The sequence below is a fragment of the Haliotis rufescens genome, unplaced genomic scaffold (assembly GCF_023055435.1).
Source record: "Haliotis rufescens isolate VD_foot unplaced genomic scaffold, xgHalRufe1.0.p SCAF_3, whole genome shotgun sequence".
Lineage (NCBI taxonomy): Eukaryota > Metazoa > Mollusca > Gastropoda > Lepetellida > Haliotidae > Haliotis > Haliotis rufescens.
Window position 1 is genome coordinate 53,607,833 of NW_025964001.1, and position 16,063 is coordinate 53,623,895.

A 16,063-nucleotide genomic window follows, 5' to 3' on the forward strand; every position below is an offset into this window, starting at 1 on the left:
ACATTTGCTATATATATGCTGTATATATGATTTTAACGAACTACGGTTATAACGAACTCAAAGGGACCACTAAGTTTAGTTCGTTATAACCGTAGTTTACTCTACTTTTGTAATACTGGTTCAGACACATGCATGGCTTTACTGTTGTAGTGGTACAAACTTCATAATATTGTAAAAAACGTGTACCTATTCCTTCTCATAATTAGCGGGTAACGCTGATTGTCAGAAAATGTTCTCAATGGACCCTCACATGTCTATTCAAACAAGGTGCATTGTCGACACAAAATGTAATGTAATGTAATGTTTCGTAATATTTGTATGGCATTTCGCCATCCATTATAACTATTTTAATTTCACTTCTAATCACTGACACTGGTGCTTGAGAAAGTTAATGTTAAGTAATTATAAATAGCTACGTAGATAGTCATATAGATAGCTACAAGGAAATATTTAACCGTTTTTTTCGGCTGTACTTCGGTAGATAGATAACAGACCAACAATAGAGAATATCCATTCCGAAACAGATGCCATAGCAAGTACAAAGCAAAACAGTGGTGACATTTATATGAATGGATAATTGAACACCAGTGATAACACCGGGTGTTCGCGAAAAGGATTAGCATGTGCTGCTCTACCAGTACAATTTCCAGAAAATTGTTTGTAAACATTTACTGAAAATGAAGATACAGTTAGTTTATCGTTATTTTAAAGTAAAAATGAAGGCCTACCTAAAGTAGCCAGACCAAGGGCTGCGATAATAAGACACCTCATGGTTTCAGCTTCAAGCTACTGTGTGGAGACTTAGTGCTGCAAGTGAAGGTAGGGCAGAGAAACTGGGGCAGTTCTATAAATGGGAATGACAGCTATCTGGACAGCTGGTCAAATAGGTAAGCAGAGATATACACAGTTATCTGCCCATTGTGTGTTAATGTTTTTCTGAGTTGAAGACACGATGAAGTTTATTTCTAAAAGAGACGTATTAAAGAAGTTTTTGAGATGGGTTTTCTGCGGGTGGGGCAGTACTCGGACAGTGGCAGTACTCTGACACCCAGCAAATTAACACGTGTACACAATAAACAAACGTACTGATGCGCATAATTTTCACGCAGGCTTCTTCCTCTTCCTCCCTGACGTCAGAAAAGATTCGTCTGCTACTGGTAACACTCACGATAAAAGCTCGTGTACATGTTTTCCCACGTGACTATGCCGCCCACGCATTTTGTTGCGTTTTGGCAATGCATTGCAGTTTCTGATCATAAGGTTATAGCTTCCGCACGACTAGTTTCTGGTCTGTTTTTCTGTTTTTGGCGACTTCTTGTGAATCGACCATGCCAACATGGAAACGTTTGGCGCAAAAATTCTAAAAATAACCAAATTAAGCTGTGTCCGACTACTATCTCGGAGAAATTACGTGGGAATGCAGTACTCGGACAGTCGACAAATAAAATTTGGAATTACATATTAGAAATTTTTTAAATAAAAATAATTGAAAAAAGCTTTTAAGAAAATGCAAAATGAAAACAATAGGTGTTTTTCGATCGCGAGTGACATACTTTAAGAGGGTTCTAATTGGGGATGGGGGTGGTGTGGTGCACGTGACTTTGTCTTTGGGGGTGTTATTCAGGGGGTTAATACGTACAGTATGTCAGTTGCATGTGTTTAGTGTAAATATTCAGTAACTGTCAATCTCATAAAAAGACGTTATCTAAGTGTCGTTTATCAATCATAAAAACTGAACGTTTTTTACGTGTCACCCATCAGGACCCTCATTCATTCTAATCTGATAACAGAAGGTATTACGTATCAGTAACATTCTCGTTATTCTTCAGTATATGGATATGATAGTTCCATTGACTAGTTCTAATTATATTGTAGGACCGTCTGTGTAGATTTGCTAAAATGAGCGTTCGAGGAGGAAAGCCTGCCTATTCATATGAAAACTTAAAGCGGGCTATGGATGCTGTTAACGCCAAGCAGATGTCTGCACGCAAAGCTGCCGTCGCTTCAGTATACCCAAAAGTACTCTTCATGACAAACTCTCCAATAAAGTACCTCTTGTTTACCGCAAAGGTCCTTCACCCATTTTATCACAAGACGAGGAAAGACATCTTTCAGATTGGGCTATACACATGTCGAGTATAGGGTACGGCCGGACAAGGGACGAACTGTTAGACACGGTCCAGAAAATAATCAAATTAGATGGTAGGGAGAATCCTTTTACTGATGACGGACCTGGTGGGGATTGGTTTAGGGCTTTCTTAAAACGAAACCCTACAATATCAGTAAGAACACCAACACAACTTTCAAAAGAACTTGCTATGGTATCACAACAAAAAAATTGCTGATTGGTTTGATACCTTCACAACCAACATCGCTGACAAAACTGATTCAGACATCTTACATGACCCATCAAGGCTGTATAATGCTGATGAGCCGGGTTTCCCCATGTGTCCAAAGCGTGGTAGGGTTGTGGCCGAACGAGGACCCCAGACAGTTTATAACTCGTCGGCCTCAGACAAGGTCCAGATAACAGTTCTTGCTTGTGCAAGTGCTTCAGGTGACTACACTCCCCCCATGATCGTCTTTCCCGGTAGCAGGTTCAAATACAACCCCCTAGATTGTTTTCAGGAGGCGGTTCTAGGGCGAACCGAGAATGGCTGGATGGACGCAGAACTATTTGTTTCTTGGCTTAAAACTTGTTTCATTCCTCATGTCGATAAACAGGCAATCAAGAAACCAATAATTCTGTTTCTAGACGGTCATTCAACGCACCTGACCCTTGAAGCGTGCACTGTTTGTGTGGAGAACAACATCGTCCTGTACTGCCTCCCATCACACGCATCACATGTTATGCAGCCATTGGACCTGAGCTTGTTCAGTCCACTCAAACATGCATGGCGCCAATCTGTCCGAGATTTTCAGATTTCAAACATCGGGGAATGTGTTAGGAATGTGTTACACCTTTGCCAGTATATTTAAAACTGCTTTGGTAAGGGCAGCTACAACAGAAAATGCAAAGAGGGGTTTCCTCGAATCAGGGCTGTTTCCGCTCAATCCTGATAAAGTTACCGATAATCAGAAATTAAAACCCAGCACCATCTTTGAACCATGGAAACCAGTCCTTCAGTCAACCCCTGTAACCCCATCCACAGTCAGAACATTCACATTTGCACCCCCAGCAGACACCCTATCCCAACCTTCCGCTACACTAACATCACCAGAATATGCATCCTCACCAGTCGTACAAACAACTCTGCCATCACCCCATACAGACCCTCATGCACCAGTAAAATCACAAACTACACATAGCACAACACCCCAAACAGACACTTCACACCTAGCCTTACATTCTACATCAGCCACAACCCACACATCTTCCAGTGACGCATTTGACAAATATTTAGTTCTCCCTAAAGTACGGAGCCGTACCCAAAAGTATAAACCTACAGTGTTGCCCAAATCTGCCTCAGGAGAAGACATCAGGGAACTTCTCCTTGAAAAGAAGAGAAAGGCAGAGGAAGAGAAACAGATGAAAGAAAGCAGAAAGCGAATGAGAGAGGAAATAAAGCTTAAACGAGAAGAAGAGAAAGCAGCCCGGAAAGCCCTAAGAGAAAAAGAACGGGAAGAAAAGCGTGTGCAAAAGAGAAGGCAAGAAGACGAGAAAAAGGCATACAAACTCTTAAAACAAATTGAAGAGAAACGAAAAGCAACACTAGACAGTGACGAAGATCTCTCTGAATCCGAGATTCCCTCCATGGATGACGACGAATACGACGACGACGACGATTTTTCCGATGATACCCTCCGGGATTTTTGTCACCTTTGTTTGGGTCGGGATTTGGCGGCAAATGATGACTGGGTGGGATGTCTTAATTGTACCAAATGGTTCCACAAGAATTGCCTGGGATACCAGACATTAACACATCAACAACTCGCCGACCTTCCCTTCACGTGTGACACTTGTAGCTGAGAGGAAAAAAAACCCGTTTCCCTGCAATGTGAATGTTATTGTTGGCACAGTTTGCTTTTTTTAAAGAAGTGAACTCAGTGTTCATTCACATTAAAATGTACAAAAAATGAACATATTTTTCATATTTTAACAGAAAAATGGAATATCCCTTTGACGCCCTTTTCCACGAGATTCATGTATACTCTGGACCACCTGGGTGGGGTATAAACACCAATGCTGTCAGCTATCACCATAGCACGAAACCCATCGCAATATTTTCGTCAATAACTGGGTAATATTAAATATGAAACTATATTCATTTGATGTACTGGTTTATTTCTATGAGTATACGTTTTTGGGAAATATATGACAACTATGAAGTACCAGGTTAATGATAGACTTTGCACCTAATTAACAACGGAAGATTATTCAGCGAATGTTGCCACATCTCATATTATATTTTCTTTCTTCATAGGTACCATGTGTATCATGTGAAGCCGTTACCATTTATGGCACTGAAGATGAATCACGAACCAGAAAACATCTATGACGCAAACGCTCTCAAAAGTAGTATTCCCGATGAAGCTGACATACATTTCCGTAGTTTAGATCTGGAAGTCCGGCCCCCACCCAATAGACAGGTTTAACGGGACATACTTGGCCGTGTCGTCGACAGAGTTCCCTTACAGTTGTCAGGAGTACTCACTCCTTTGATGACGGAAGGTTGCGTTTTAAATGTGACACCGTTCTTTCCTGGTAGAATTACTCACAGCGGGCCTGTTAGGGGTGGGGGCCCAAAACTAGACTGTTTTTATTTATTGCGTATCAAGCCACAACGTCGTACTTTATTCAAAATAATAGAAAGACTGAATGAAACAGGATTCGATGGTGACAGCGTTTGGGTTTAGTGACTGAGAAGAAAACTAATGTCAGTATAAAAAAAAACATGTATCTGTGTACAGTGATGCCAAAATGAGAAGATAAGCCAATGAAGTTGTATTTATGTTGCTATTATTTTGATGTTCTCATTGACACAATGAAAAAAACACAATTGTAATTATGTCATATTCGGTTAAGACATTTTTAAAAAATTCTTAAAGTGTCCAGGTACTGCCGCAAGGGTGTCCGACTTCAACCGCAGGCGTCCGATTACCGAAGTAGTCGTCGAGTAAATATCATAAGAATTTGCTGAAACAAGCGCACGAACACAACCACTACCGAGTATAATCACCACAGCAGTTACCTCCCTTCACATATACGATGAAAGAAAGTCAATAGGTTCTTTGGTTCAACTTGCATGCCGTTAGGAACGTTAAGTGTCCGAGTACTGCCCCACCCGCTCTATATCTTGCTGCCCATTATAAAGTTACAAGCCCGTCTGGTTTAACCTGCATTATAACCCTACGACAGGTTTATTCTCTTGTTGGTTGTCAAGTCTCTTCACAACATGTCAAACCCACTTTGTAGGTTTTCCCTCCTGAAGACCATCGGACATGGGTTTGCCATTGATACTTTTGTGGTGTTTCTTCAGAATGTACCTCGTTGGAAATATACAATGTATTTTGCATTTGAACACAATCTACATAACACACATTGCAGCGCTAACTTGAGTAAATGTGCGGAATGATTTTACTTCTATTTAAGTGGGATCTAACATGCAAACGTCGTACGTGTCGCCTATTGAGTGAACCATTAAGCTACAGAGACGCTGATAAACCGCAATTCTTTTAAAGAACCTCTTTTCCAGGTTCATGTACACCAGCAAGGGATATTTTACGTCCGTTTCCTATAATGGTTCATAAATAGTGGAACATAAAATTGATGATAAGTGTTGTTCAGATCTTTCTTTCGGATCATAAGTCAGATAATACATCCCCCTCTGGCTTTGTTGAGAAAGTAATCATAGGAGCGGAAACCCGAAGGCCGAAAGTTTTAACACAATAACTGTTTGTTGGACATTCCTTCCGCATTAGGCTGGGATATAACACGAATACTGTTCAAAGCGGCGTTAAACCCAACTCACTCACTCACTTTCAGCATTTCAAAGGGATTTAGTGACAAAAAAGATGTCAAAAGACCCACGAGCATAATACAGAATAAATGGGTGGGGTAAGGTGAAATGGGATTTAATAATGCCTTCAGGAGTTTCACACTTACATAATGACGTGCATGCACACAAGGCAGGGTAACAACAAGTACCATTTTTGTGGTTTGACACAGTCGGGACCGATCCACCGACTTTCCGTTTTCTGCTAGACGATGAAGGAGGTCAAAGTATTAATGGAAACCACAGGCTGGATGTATGTTTATCATATGTTAATAATGGCTGATGATGTGAAATGACTTTGATGAATGTATTAGCCTTGTTTATACAGATACGGACGGTGGCGATCCCATGGTGTCGTATGCTGCGTCGTAAGCGGTGACTATGTGGATTGGGTGGTCACGATGCCACTGTATACTGGCGGCTTGGGAGATTGTTCATAATATTAATCATTGGTTTTGTCCATCCATCTTTGGAATTGAAACGTGATTTTCCGTGTGCCGAAAGAACGCTTATACTACTATTAAAACACCGTCCACGGTGACCCAACGATTTGCGTCGGTGATACATTACAGTGTACATGTTATATGACCTCAAACATGAGGTCACAGCATAGTCCATCTGCTCAGGTGTCAACGACTGACACAATCAAGGATTATTCACTAATGTGACTCACACAAGATTGACGGCCTTAAAGGACATACCATCCCAACATACCCTTTACACGAGCAAACTTAAAATATTTTTTGTATCTATTTCTTTAAATACCACATTCTGATCTGGTATGATAAGACAGGGTCGCCTGGGGCATGCCACGGTGACGTCAGCTGACATAGCGGAGTTATCTCAACAGCCATGAAGTTCCTTGTGCTCGGAGTGTCTGTTATCCTCGCTTTCGGTAAGTAACTTAAGATTTTAGAAGTATGAATAAGTACAATCATCCACATTGAATACCTTACACCCCAAAAAGTAAAACAAAATGAAGAATAAATTTCGTAATCTTGTGATCGCTCGTCACACCAAAGGCTCAGGTTCGATTCCCCATATGGTAAAAAAAGTGTGAAGCTATCTGGTGTCTCCATAACTGGAACATTGAAAAAAGAACTAACTCACTCAATCATTCCCTCACCAAACAGGAATTCCACAGAAAAAAGAAATCATTTGTTTCAATAAATCCCATTTGCTGATTAATATTCTTTAAGGTTTAAGTCAGTTGAATATCATTGCATTGGAACATCGGGATTTTCCTGTTCGAAGCATATAATTGTCACAGTAAAGTGTTTCAATTACGTGTTATGCCTAAAGGGTGATGTGTGTGGTATACGAAAGGTTTTCTTTATAATCACGATACTTGACCTCAACGTGACCTCTGTGTGAAAGTTGATGACGTGTAGACTTTATCAAGGTCTTCATGCGACAGATAACAAACACTGCAAAACAGGAAAGTAACCTGTCCTTTGATAAACGTGTATTTTATTAAAGAACCTGTTATATTCACGAACGAATTTGAATTTGCAATTAAATAAGCGTCAAGTCTGTATATTTAAGTGAAACCCGGATATCATCCACGAAAGTTTCGAAACATTTTCGAAACTATTTGTAAGCAGTTGAAAAATAAATTATAATATTGCAAAGAAACATATTTTAAAGCAATTTCTTAACAGTGAGATATTACAGTGAAATTAAGAATCGAAGCGTTCAAAGTAAATATTTATTTCTCTTCTCCTATCGATCGACAGTGGAGCTTTTTTGTTGTTGTTTGTTTTTTTTGGTTATTGAAACAAATTCGATAGGTACAAAAAAACACAAACACACACATGCACATCGCAATCTAAGTAAATAATTTTGAACACGACGTTAAACCTCATTCTAATCAATAAATGAGATACCTTTTCATGAATACATATTTTGTCTTAATTTCCCAGGGGTCGTCAGCAGCGAGCGGTGCAGCGGCAGTGACGCCAGCACCTGCTCCCGAGAGAAGAGCGACACCAACTACCAGCTATCATGCGTCAATGACGAGTGCACCTGCCTCGTCTCTGCTTGCTTCACCAGCCAACGTGAGGCGCTGTGCACACTACTGGACAAACTCTTATTTTACAATACGACGAAACCTCTTAACTCGAATCCATTGTCTCGATATACCGTTTGAGACAACTTTCCCCTATTTGACCCCTGTAGAATCGTTATTGGCTCTTTGATTCTTTTTTTCTCGGTACTACAGCATTGCTATTTGGCCCATATAATGCCGTTACAACGTTAAACTCACTCACTCACTCACTCACTCACTCACTCACTCACTCACTCACTCACTCACTCACTCACTCACTCACTCACCCTCGGTGCTACGCGTAACTCGATGTGTGTTCGACTTCGAGTTATTGAAGTCTCTCTGATTCACTGGGTTACTTCTACTATGCATATTCCAGACGGAGTGGAGAATGTTGTTTGAAGCCATAGTCCGTAAGCTGTGTCACTTGAGGGGGCATGCGTGGCCCAGTCGTCTAAGGGGCTGTGCAGAGTTGCGTCCCTTGGGCACGCCAGAAACCTATGATTTTTTATTCGAATCCCGGTTCGCCCTGATTATGTTTCTAGGTTTGTCAGCACCATACCCGTGCTCGTGGGTTTCACAGAAATGGTAAACGTCTGAGACCTGCATCACTTCGGGCTTTCCTCCAACATTAAGCTGACACGCCGTGATATAACTGGAATAATGTTAAAAGCGGCGTTAAACCCAACTCACTCACTCACTCACTCTAAGGCGGCCATGTTGGATTTTTTGGGTGGCCCCATATATTTAACTATTTGGAATGTCATCACCTCCGACTGTACTAAGTTTCATGTTTTCACCACAAAGTACACAATTTTTCACGAAACGGCTGCACTATACTTTACTCGTAAACACAACCTTATGATTTAGTTGAAAACTTTAAATAGAGATTTCCACTGATTAAGGAATTGTCCTCTGTCGCTTTTATTTACAATATTTTCGAAACGCAAAGGTTTATTAAATCGATCTTTTGTATCCCAGCAATGTTGTCACTAAGGTTTTCAGTCCCGTGAAGATTCCGGGGTCTTCAGCAAACCATGCTTGCCGTAAAAAGGTGACTATGCTTGTCGTAAAAGGCGACTAACGGGATCGGTTGATCAGGCTTCCTGACTTGATGCAGGTCATCGATCCCAAATGCGTGGATCGATGCTCATGATGTTAATCACTGGATTGTCTGGTCCAGACTCGATTATTTACAGACCGCCGTCATACACCTGGTATAATGCTGAGTGCGGTGTTAAACAACAAACCAACCAACCAATCGAAGGTTTACACCATTGGGGCATGTGTCGAGTATGAAGCAGACAGATCATCGGTTGATCAATCAACTAATCCACCGGGCCTGTCCACCCAATTCATGTAGTCCCTTTGAGTGTCGCGACTGTATGAAAAGCGACGTCACGTAAATCTAGCCAATCCAGATACGAACATTGTATCTTGATCTGACGAGGATAGGCTAGAAACACGGAATAACCACAGGATGTTCTCCATAGGTATAAGCAGGTAAAGCATCAATTCAATAAGAGTAAACATATTCAGCATCAAAACAAACCAGTAAATGGTAGTAGTAGGTTTATTTCACATGTGTACATGTGTGTATCCAACAAGGTAGGAATAATTTCCATGGGTTTCCCTCCTTTCAGGATTTATTTACCTCTGAAATTAAAAAGGTAGATGAAAAGTGGCATTTTCATACTTGAATATTTAGTAAGAAATTGAATTGGAGTAAGAACTATAATATGGATGTGGATGGCAATCGCTTTGCGGAACGAACCCCTGGTGTCATCATTGATTTTCAGTGATCCATTCATATAATTTTCACTGCAATTTTGCCTTTTACGCCCAATGAAATCTGTTTAGGTAGATGATCAACACTGATTGCTAAACGTCGACGTTTTACATTTACATTATTTACCACATATCCAAACACATAGCATAGGACTGCTATAAACCGCCGTCGTATAGCTGGACTATTGCTGAGTGCGCGTTAAACAACAAACAAACAAACAGGACTGATAGAGTGTTTCTATATGTCGAATGATTTAAATATACATGCCATACAAAGACGACTATGTATGTTTTACAAATATATACACGACTAAAATCATATTCCTAATATTGTGTTTCACCAACATTCTGAACCAACACCATCAAAGCGTTGACGTCCCAAATCACATTCAGGCTAAATTTAGACATTTGCCCCTGACATAAAACCAAACAAGCATAAAAAGCAAACAAATTCATCAACTTTCTTTCGACAGTAATTAAAAAGTCAATGAAACGTAAAACTGATTCAAGTGTATCAACCAAAACTATGCCTCACAACCTCCGGCGGTAACTATGGTTACTTACACGCCAGGTCCACCAGGTCCACCAGGGCCGACAGGTGCCTGACGTCCACATAGGCAGCGGCCGTCGAAGCAGTGGCGTTCGATATGGGTGTCTCTACAAATGCAGCTGTCGCAGTCAGGGCGGTCTCTGCAAGTTTCTGAAATATAAACCTCCTTCTTAACAACACAGGACAAAAACATTTGTCAGAGGTTTGAACTAGATTCCATCATTCATTTGATGCAGGCTTGTATTTAAAGGGCATGTCTTATTTGCAGTTTTGTGCCAGGGTTTTGCTGACGCTACGTTAGTAGTGGGTTTGAATCACAGATTCGTCATGATTGTTTTTTTGTATTGCCAATGGTTTCAACAAAATGGTAATCATCTTAGTTCTGTATCATATTTGTCGTTCCTTCTACATTTGTCTAAAAAATAATATCAGCGGCGTGAAACCCAATTTGTTTATTGACTTATAGTCACCACCTTTTCTTGTAGGAGAACCTTTCCAGATGCCAAAAAAAAACGTTCACATATGAAATATGTTGCCTGCAGTTATTATGGTCACTATTTTGTAAACTGACTTACCTGTGACGCAGCTATTGGCTGCAACCAGACAGGTACATATGTCATGAGAGCAGGCAAGCCTTCCGGTACTATCACATACCGTGTGAATACAGTCGTTGTCATCCCTGCAGGGCTCGCTGTCGATCACAGCTGAACGAAAGAAACAATATCTCATTAGAAGTTGGGGCACGTGATCCTGTTTGGAGGTCACAGGTCAAGGCTTTAAGCACAGTTTGTGGAAGAAAGCAATTGGATGGCTGAGCGTGTTTGGCAGCCTTGTTTCCTAAGAGTTTCTTGGACCTGCCCAACACTGTAGCCCAAGTAGTACAGGTGGTGTTTTCCAAAGGCAAGTGCCTTTGTTCGAAACATGCCTCTGTTCACTCAACAGTGATTGGGTTACCCTTCCGGTGAGGTGGTTATGACACTATTGGTCTTCTAGTGCCTCATAGGCAGATCAGATTATATATTGCCCAGGGAGCTGAAATGTAGTGCACACGGATTCATTTCCCGGAGGCATAATAGAACGCATTGATATCCAGCATGGAAAAAGGCGCAATGCAAATAAATAATATTATCTATGAATAATATGAACTATTATCATTATAAAAAATACATGTACATAACAAATCTCATCGGCTAACGTAGACACTAACTAAACTATTAAAGCCGTCAGTACCTTCAACTCACCAATAATGGTGCTGACAATGACGAGAACCAGTGTTACTTTCATGTCTGGAGTTAAGCGAAAAGCTTTGAAAGTAAAGTCTTCATTTGGTTGATCCTCTTATATACTTTCTGTTTCAAATGATACCAACACCAACCCTGTCAGCCAGTCACGATGTTGTGATTCTGCACACAGCAGGTGCACGCAAGACGTATGTTCCCGTGCGCGGTCATGTCATGAAATGTAGATAACACGTTCATTTGTGGGGATCTGATGACCCACGATAGCTATCTAGTCATGTTCATGATCCTACAAATATATAGACAACACGATTTTATATATAAGAAATATATATAAAAAGAAAGTCACGCAATAATAACACGAATCGTTCTACATGTTTCAATTGTATCTGACCGCCTCCGTGGTCTAGTGGTAGAGCGTACGCCTGGAGAGCGGAAGGTCCGAGGTTCGATCCCCGGCCGCGTCATACCAAAAGACGTTAAAAGATGGTACTTTTTGTTACCCTGTCTGGCGCTCGGCATTAGGGGCTAAAACAAGGACTTGTCGGCTCGGCGTCAGTATACTGTGTCTGAGTTGGGTATTCATGTTAAACTGCGGCATGGTATCTCAGTGAGCTAGCACTATAAATCGGCATCAGTCCGGACTAGTACAAGCAGCCACACAAACACACACACGTACATGCACCTCGCTATATAAGTGCAATAATCTTAGACGCGACGTTAAAGCCCACTTCACCTCATCACCTTCAATTGTATCTTCATGGAGAAGCGATTACAGTTATAAGACAGCGGCTTTACAATGACAGTGGTAACTTTCACAATAAATACAAAATATAACCTTTTAATGAAAACATTTTTTTGTCTTTACACTGCTGGGCATCAGCAGTATTCATTTTACAGAAAGGGTATATCTTAAATTCTATTTCTTTTCCTGCTGCGCATTTGTTGAGCGCTTAAGGGGATGAACCTTGCATGGGGTCCTTTATCTGTTTATGGACGCCCATTCTGTCTCTCAAGCACTCCGTTTGTCCAATATGTTGTACATGACATCCTTGGCATATAATAACATAAATAATATATTTCAGTCCATGTCAGAGCGTACATGAAATTGTTGCTTCATGTTTTTGAATTTTATTCAAGAATTTTTTTTAACAATATATTAAAATATTTTTTTTAGTTTCAACAAAATCTGTAAATGCTCTATCGTGTGACTGGATTTCTGACCTTCACTTGATAGTCTGGTTTGATTACATGACGCATTGCATGACAGGGGAATGGCTGTGCAGTGTCAGGCAACAAATACATACCTTTTTTGCAAATTGTGGCGGATGCTACTGATAGGGCAGGGCGTGCTTGTCCTTTTCGCGAACACCTGGTGTCATCCATGATTTCAGTGATCCATTTTTATCAAAATATTCCACTAGTTTGCTTTTTACACCCAGTGGTATCTGTTTAGTGGGATAAACGAGAGTGATTATTCTCTAGCGTTGACGATTTTATTTCCTGGCTATTAATGCAGAAAATAATTCAAAATATTTAAATGTCGATGCTGACAGCAACTTGTTTTAAGTTTCTGTCTTTGCTGATAGTATAAACTGGTGAATATCTTTCCAGGTGGGCTCTTATTATCAAAAACCCATCTTAGTAGAAACAACACTTAGAATTAAATTCCATCACCAAACAGCGATTGTTATCCCACTCGCATATATCATAATGCCATATTTGTCAGACATTTTCCACATTTAACCTACTCCAAACCTGTTGTATTTCTTTAAAACCCGGTGGTTTCGGGAAACACAAATCAATCACAATGTATGGTTCTTCTTCATAGTTTACCAAATGTGGCGGTAAGTATTAGATGAATGTTCTTTTCCTCCACTGAAATGGAAACAAATGTGTGACTAGAACACGGAAAACTTAAAGACAAGATTGGCAAGAATTAAATTATGAACAAATATTAGACAAAAGAAGTATGATTGTACGATTCCGACTATATCATGAGCATGTGTCTTTGAATCACCATCAAAAAGTGATTATATCCGCTGTTCGCGAAAAGTTGAGCGTATCCTTTACCACCGGTGGAACCCGTCACATATCCCATACAAAGGCAAGTCAATTGTTCATCTAAAAAAACGGAAACATATGACACAAGTCCAGATATGGTATTGCCTTTTGCGTCACTATTTGTCACTGATGCATCAAGATTGGAAATGCTCTCTACTATAACACCTTTTCAAAGCTTTGCTTAGGCCTTGAATGTTGTAACCCCGATAAAACAACTTTTCAGCAAGTGCAATATGACTCTCTTTAAAAAGCATCATAGAGAGAACATGCTTGATCTCAAAATTTGTGAAATGTAGACATGGGCTGTAGTTGATTGAATATTGCTCGACAGAAAGGGAAAGTTGACTATTGGATCCCTCTTGTCATACAGTCTTGAAGGATAGTTTTGGGTCACTTTAAATCTACATATGAAACAGATGAGACTGTTTCACTGGTACTTTTTATTTATAGTACAGGTGGGAAAATCAGAGGAAGGGATGTGGCTCTTTGACCATTATTGAATTGTATCAGATCTTCGATATTCCTGAAGCATATGTTAATCTTCTTGGTTAAATTGGTTTCAATGTTGCTAAGCCGAGCAGGAATTCTGCAAAAGCTCATAGAGAAACAAATCAACAATGAGGGGAAGAGCACAATTGGTACATGTGGGGATGCCTACTTTATGCCATAATATCTTGTCCCCCCATTTCACAAAGATGTTATCTGTCATGAAATCCAGCATTCACATATTGTTGTTCCCAGTTAACTTCAGATGACATTTGCTTTCATTTTCGACAAAATGCCCTGAACTAAAACGTTTAGATGATCAAGAATGAAGTGTTTCATCAATAAAGTTCTCAATATCGTGTGTTCTCATTTGTCATCTAATTTTCAAAGTGGCTATAAATCATTTTCATATACGAAGGCTGGTCAAAAAGTTCTAAACCTGACAAAGTTTTAACTGTGGTCCATAAGAAAGTGAACTAGTCAATGTAGTACATTGTTTGAGTTGTTCATTGCAAGTGGATATGGTCTGTCGAGGCCATTTGTGTAAAAGTGACAGCCAATTGAACGTGATATAGGTCCAAATGGACACAGAAATGGAAAAGAACGAGCACCAGCAGTCATCAAGGTTTTGATATAGATAAAAGAACTCTCCAAAATATTCATGACCGCACATCACAACCGTATGGTGATAAGAGCCCTCGTTATTACACTGTTAAACGTTGGGCAGCTATGTTTAAAGGCTGGGAGAAGAAGCCTTGATGATGACCCTAAATCTGGACGTCCCTCAATTTCCATCAATGATGATTCAATCAAGGAGATACACAAACTTATACTGTCAGATAGACGTATTACCTTTGCTGAACTTGAGGAAGACACAGGTCTAAGCCATGGATCCATTGGACCTATTATTTATGAACATTTACAGATGAATAAGATATCTGCTCGTTGGATGCCAAAGTTTATAAATTCTAAAGAAACTGACATTGCCAGAAAATATTTAGAGCTAATTGAAAAGGAATTCGTCAAATTCCAAAAGATATAAGTATCGGGTGATTAAACATGGTTTACCACTATGATCCCGAGTCAAAACGTCAATCCATGGAATGGCACTATTCCACTTCTCCGGCACCAAAGAAATTCAAGTCTTCAAGATCAGTTAAGAAAGTTATGGCAACTGTATTCTGTGATGCAAAGGTTGTGATCCTTGTTTGATTACTGAGAAGGTCAAAAAAGATTACTGGTGTCCACTATGCTGATTTGCGCCATTACCTGAGACATTCTATCAAAGAAAAGCGGCGGGAATGCTGACTGCTGGAGTTCTACTACTTCATGAGAATGCCTCCTTTTACACCTCTCGACATTGAGACAATGCGGGTTCGAAGAGCTTCCTCACCCTCCATACTCGCCAGATCTTGCACCAAGTGATTTCTACCTGTTTCCTAAACTGAAACAACACTTTTGTGAAAAGCGCTATGACGACAACGAAGACCTGCCATGAATGGTTTTTTTAGGGTGGCTTCAGAAAACTTGTTCCTGACATATGAATTGCCTGATATGAAAAGTGTATGTTATAAAAAAACTATTTCATAATTGTTGGTTTTCTTTGTCAGGTTTTACACTTTTTGACCAGCCCCCGTATATCAGAATCATGTTTAAAATATCTATTGAATTAAATATTTTATAATTATCTTTATAAGTGATCTTTTCATATTAATCCTGTTTGGATGTTACGCCATGTGTTGACATTTGTGATACATTTGGTCCAGAATTTTCGCAGTTGATCACACACTTTATTCTCCAATCAATATAGATCACAGTAGAAAAGAATAGCTAGTGCACCAAGGATCAGCACCATTGCCCTTCCTCTCTTTTATTAACAGAGGCAATCTGACGC

At 40.0% G+C, this 16,063-nt stretch overlaps 2 protein-coding genes across 3 annotated transcripts in view; both read right to left on the reverse strand.

Annotated features, from left to right (window-relative positions):
* The window catches only part of LOC124141930 (serine protease inhibitor Cvsi-2-like), a 46,350-nt gene extending 45,487 nt beyond the window's left edge, over positions 1–863 (reverse strand). For both annotated transcript variants that reach the window (XM_048403080.1, XM_048403079.1), the window contains exon 1: positions 729–863. In XM_048403080.1, coding sequence (XP_048259037.1) covers positions 729–771 — 43 coding nt within the window. In that variant the 5' untranslated portion in view covers positions 772–863. The remainder of the gene's footprint in view (positions 1–728) is intronic.
* An 8,739-nt stretch (positions 864–9,602) lies between these two features.
* On the reverse strand, positions 9,603–11,777 carry LOC125384280. Its single transcript, XM_048403071.1, has 4 exons — positions 11,623–11,777; positions 10,957–11,085; positions 10,396–10,531; positions 9,603–9,699 (listed from the first exon to the last, which is right to left on the reverse strand). Exons 1-4 carry the CDS (start codon positions 11,663–11,665, stop codon positions 9,690–9,692), a joined length of 318 nt encoding a protein of 105 aa, XP_048259028.1. The 5' UTR covers positions 11,666–11,777; the 3' UTR covers positions 9,603–9,689.
* Between the last annotated feature and the right edge of the window lie 4,286 nt (positions 11,778–16,063).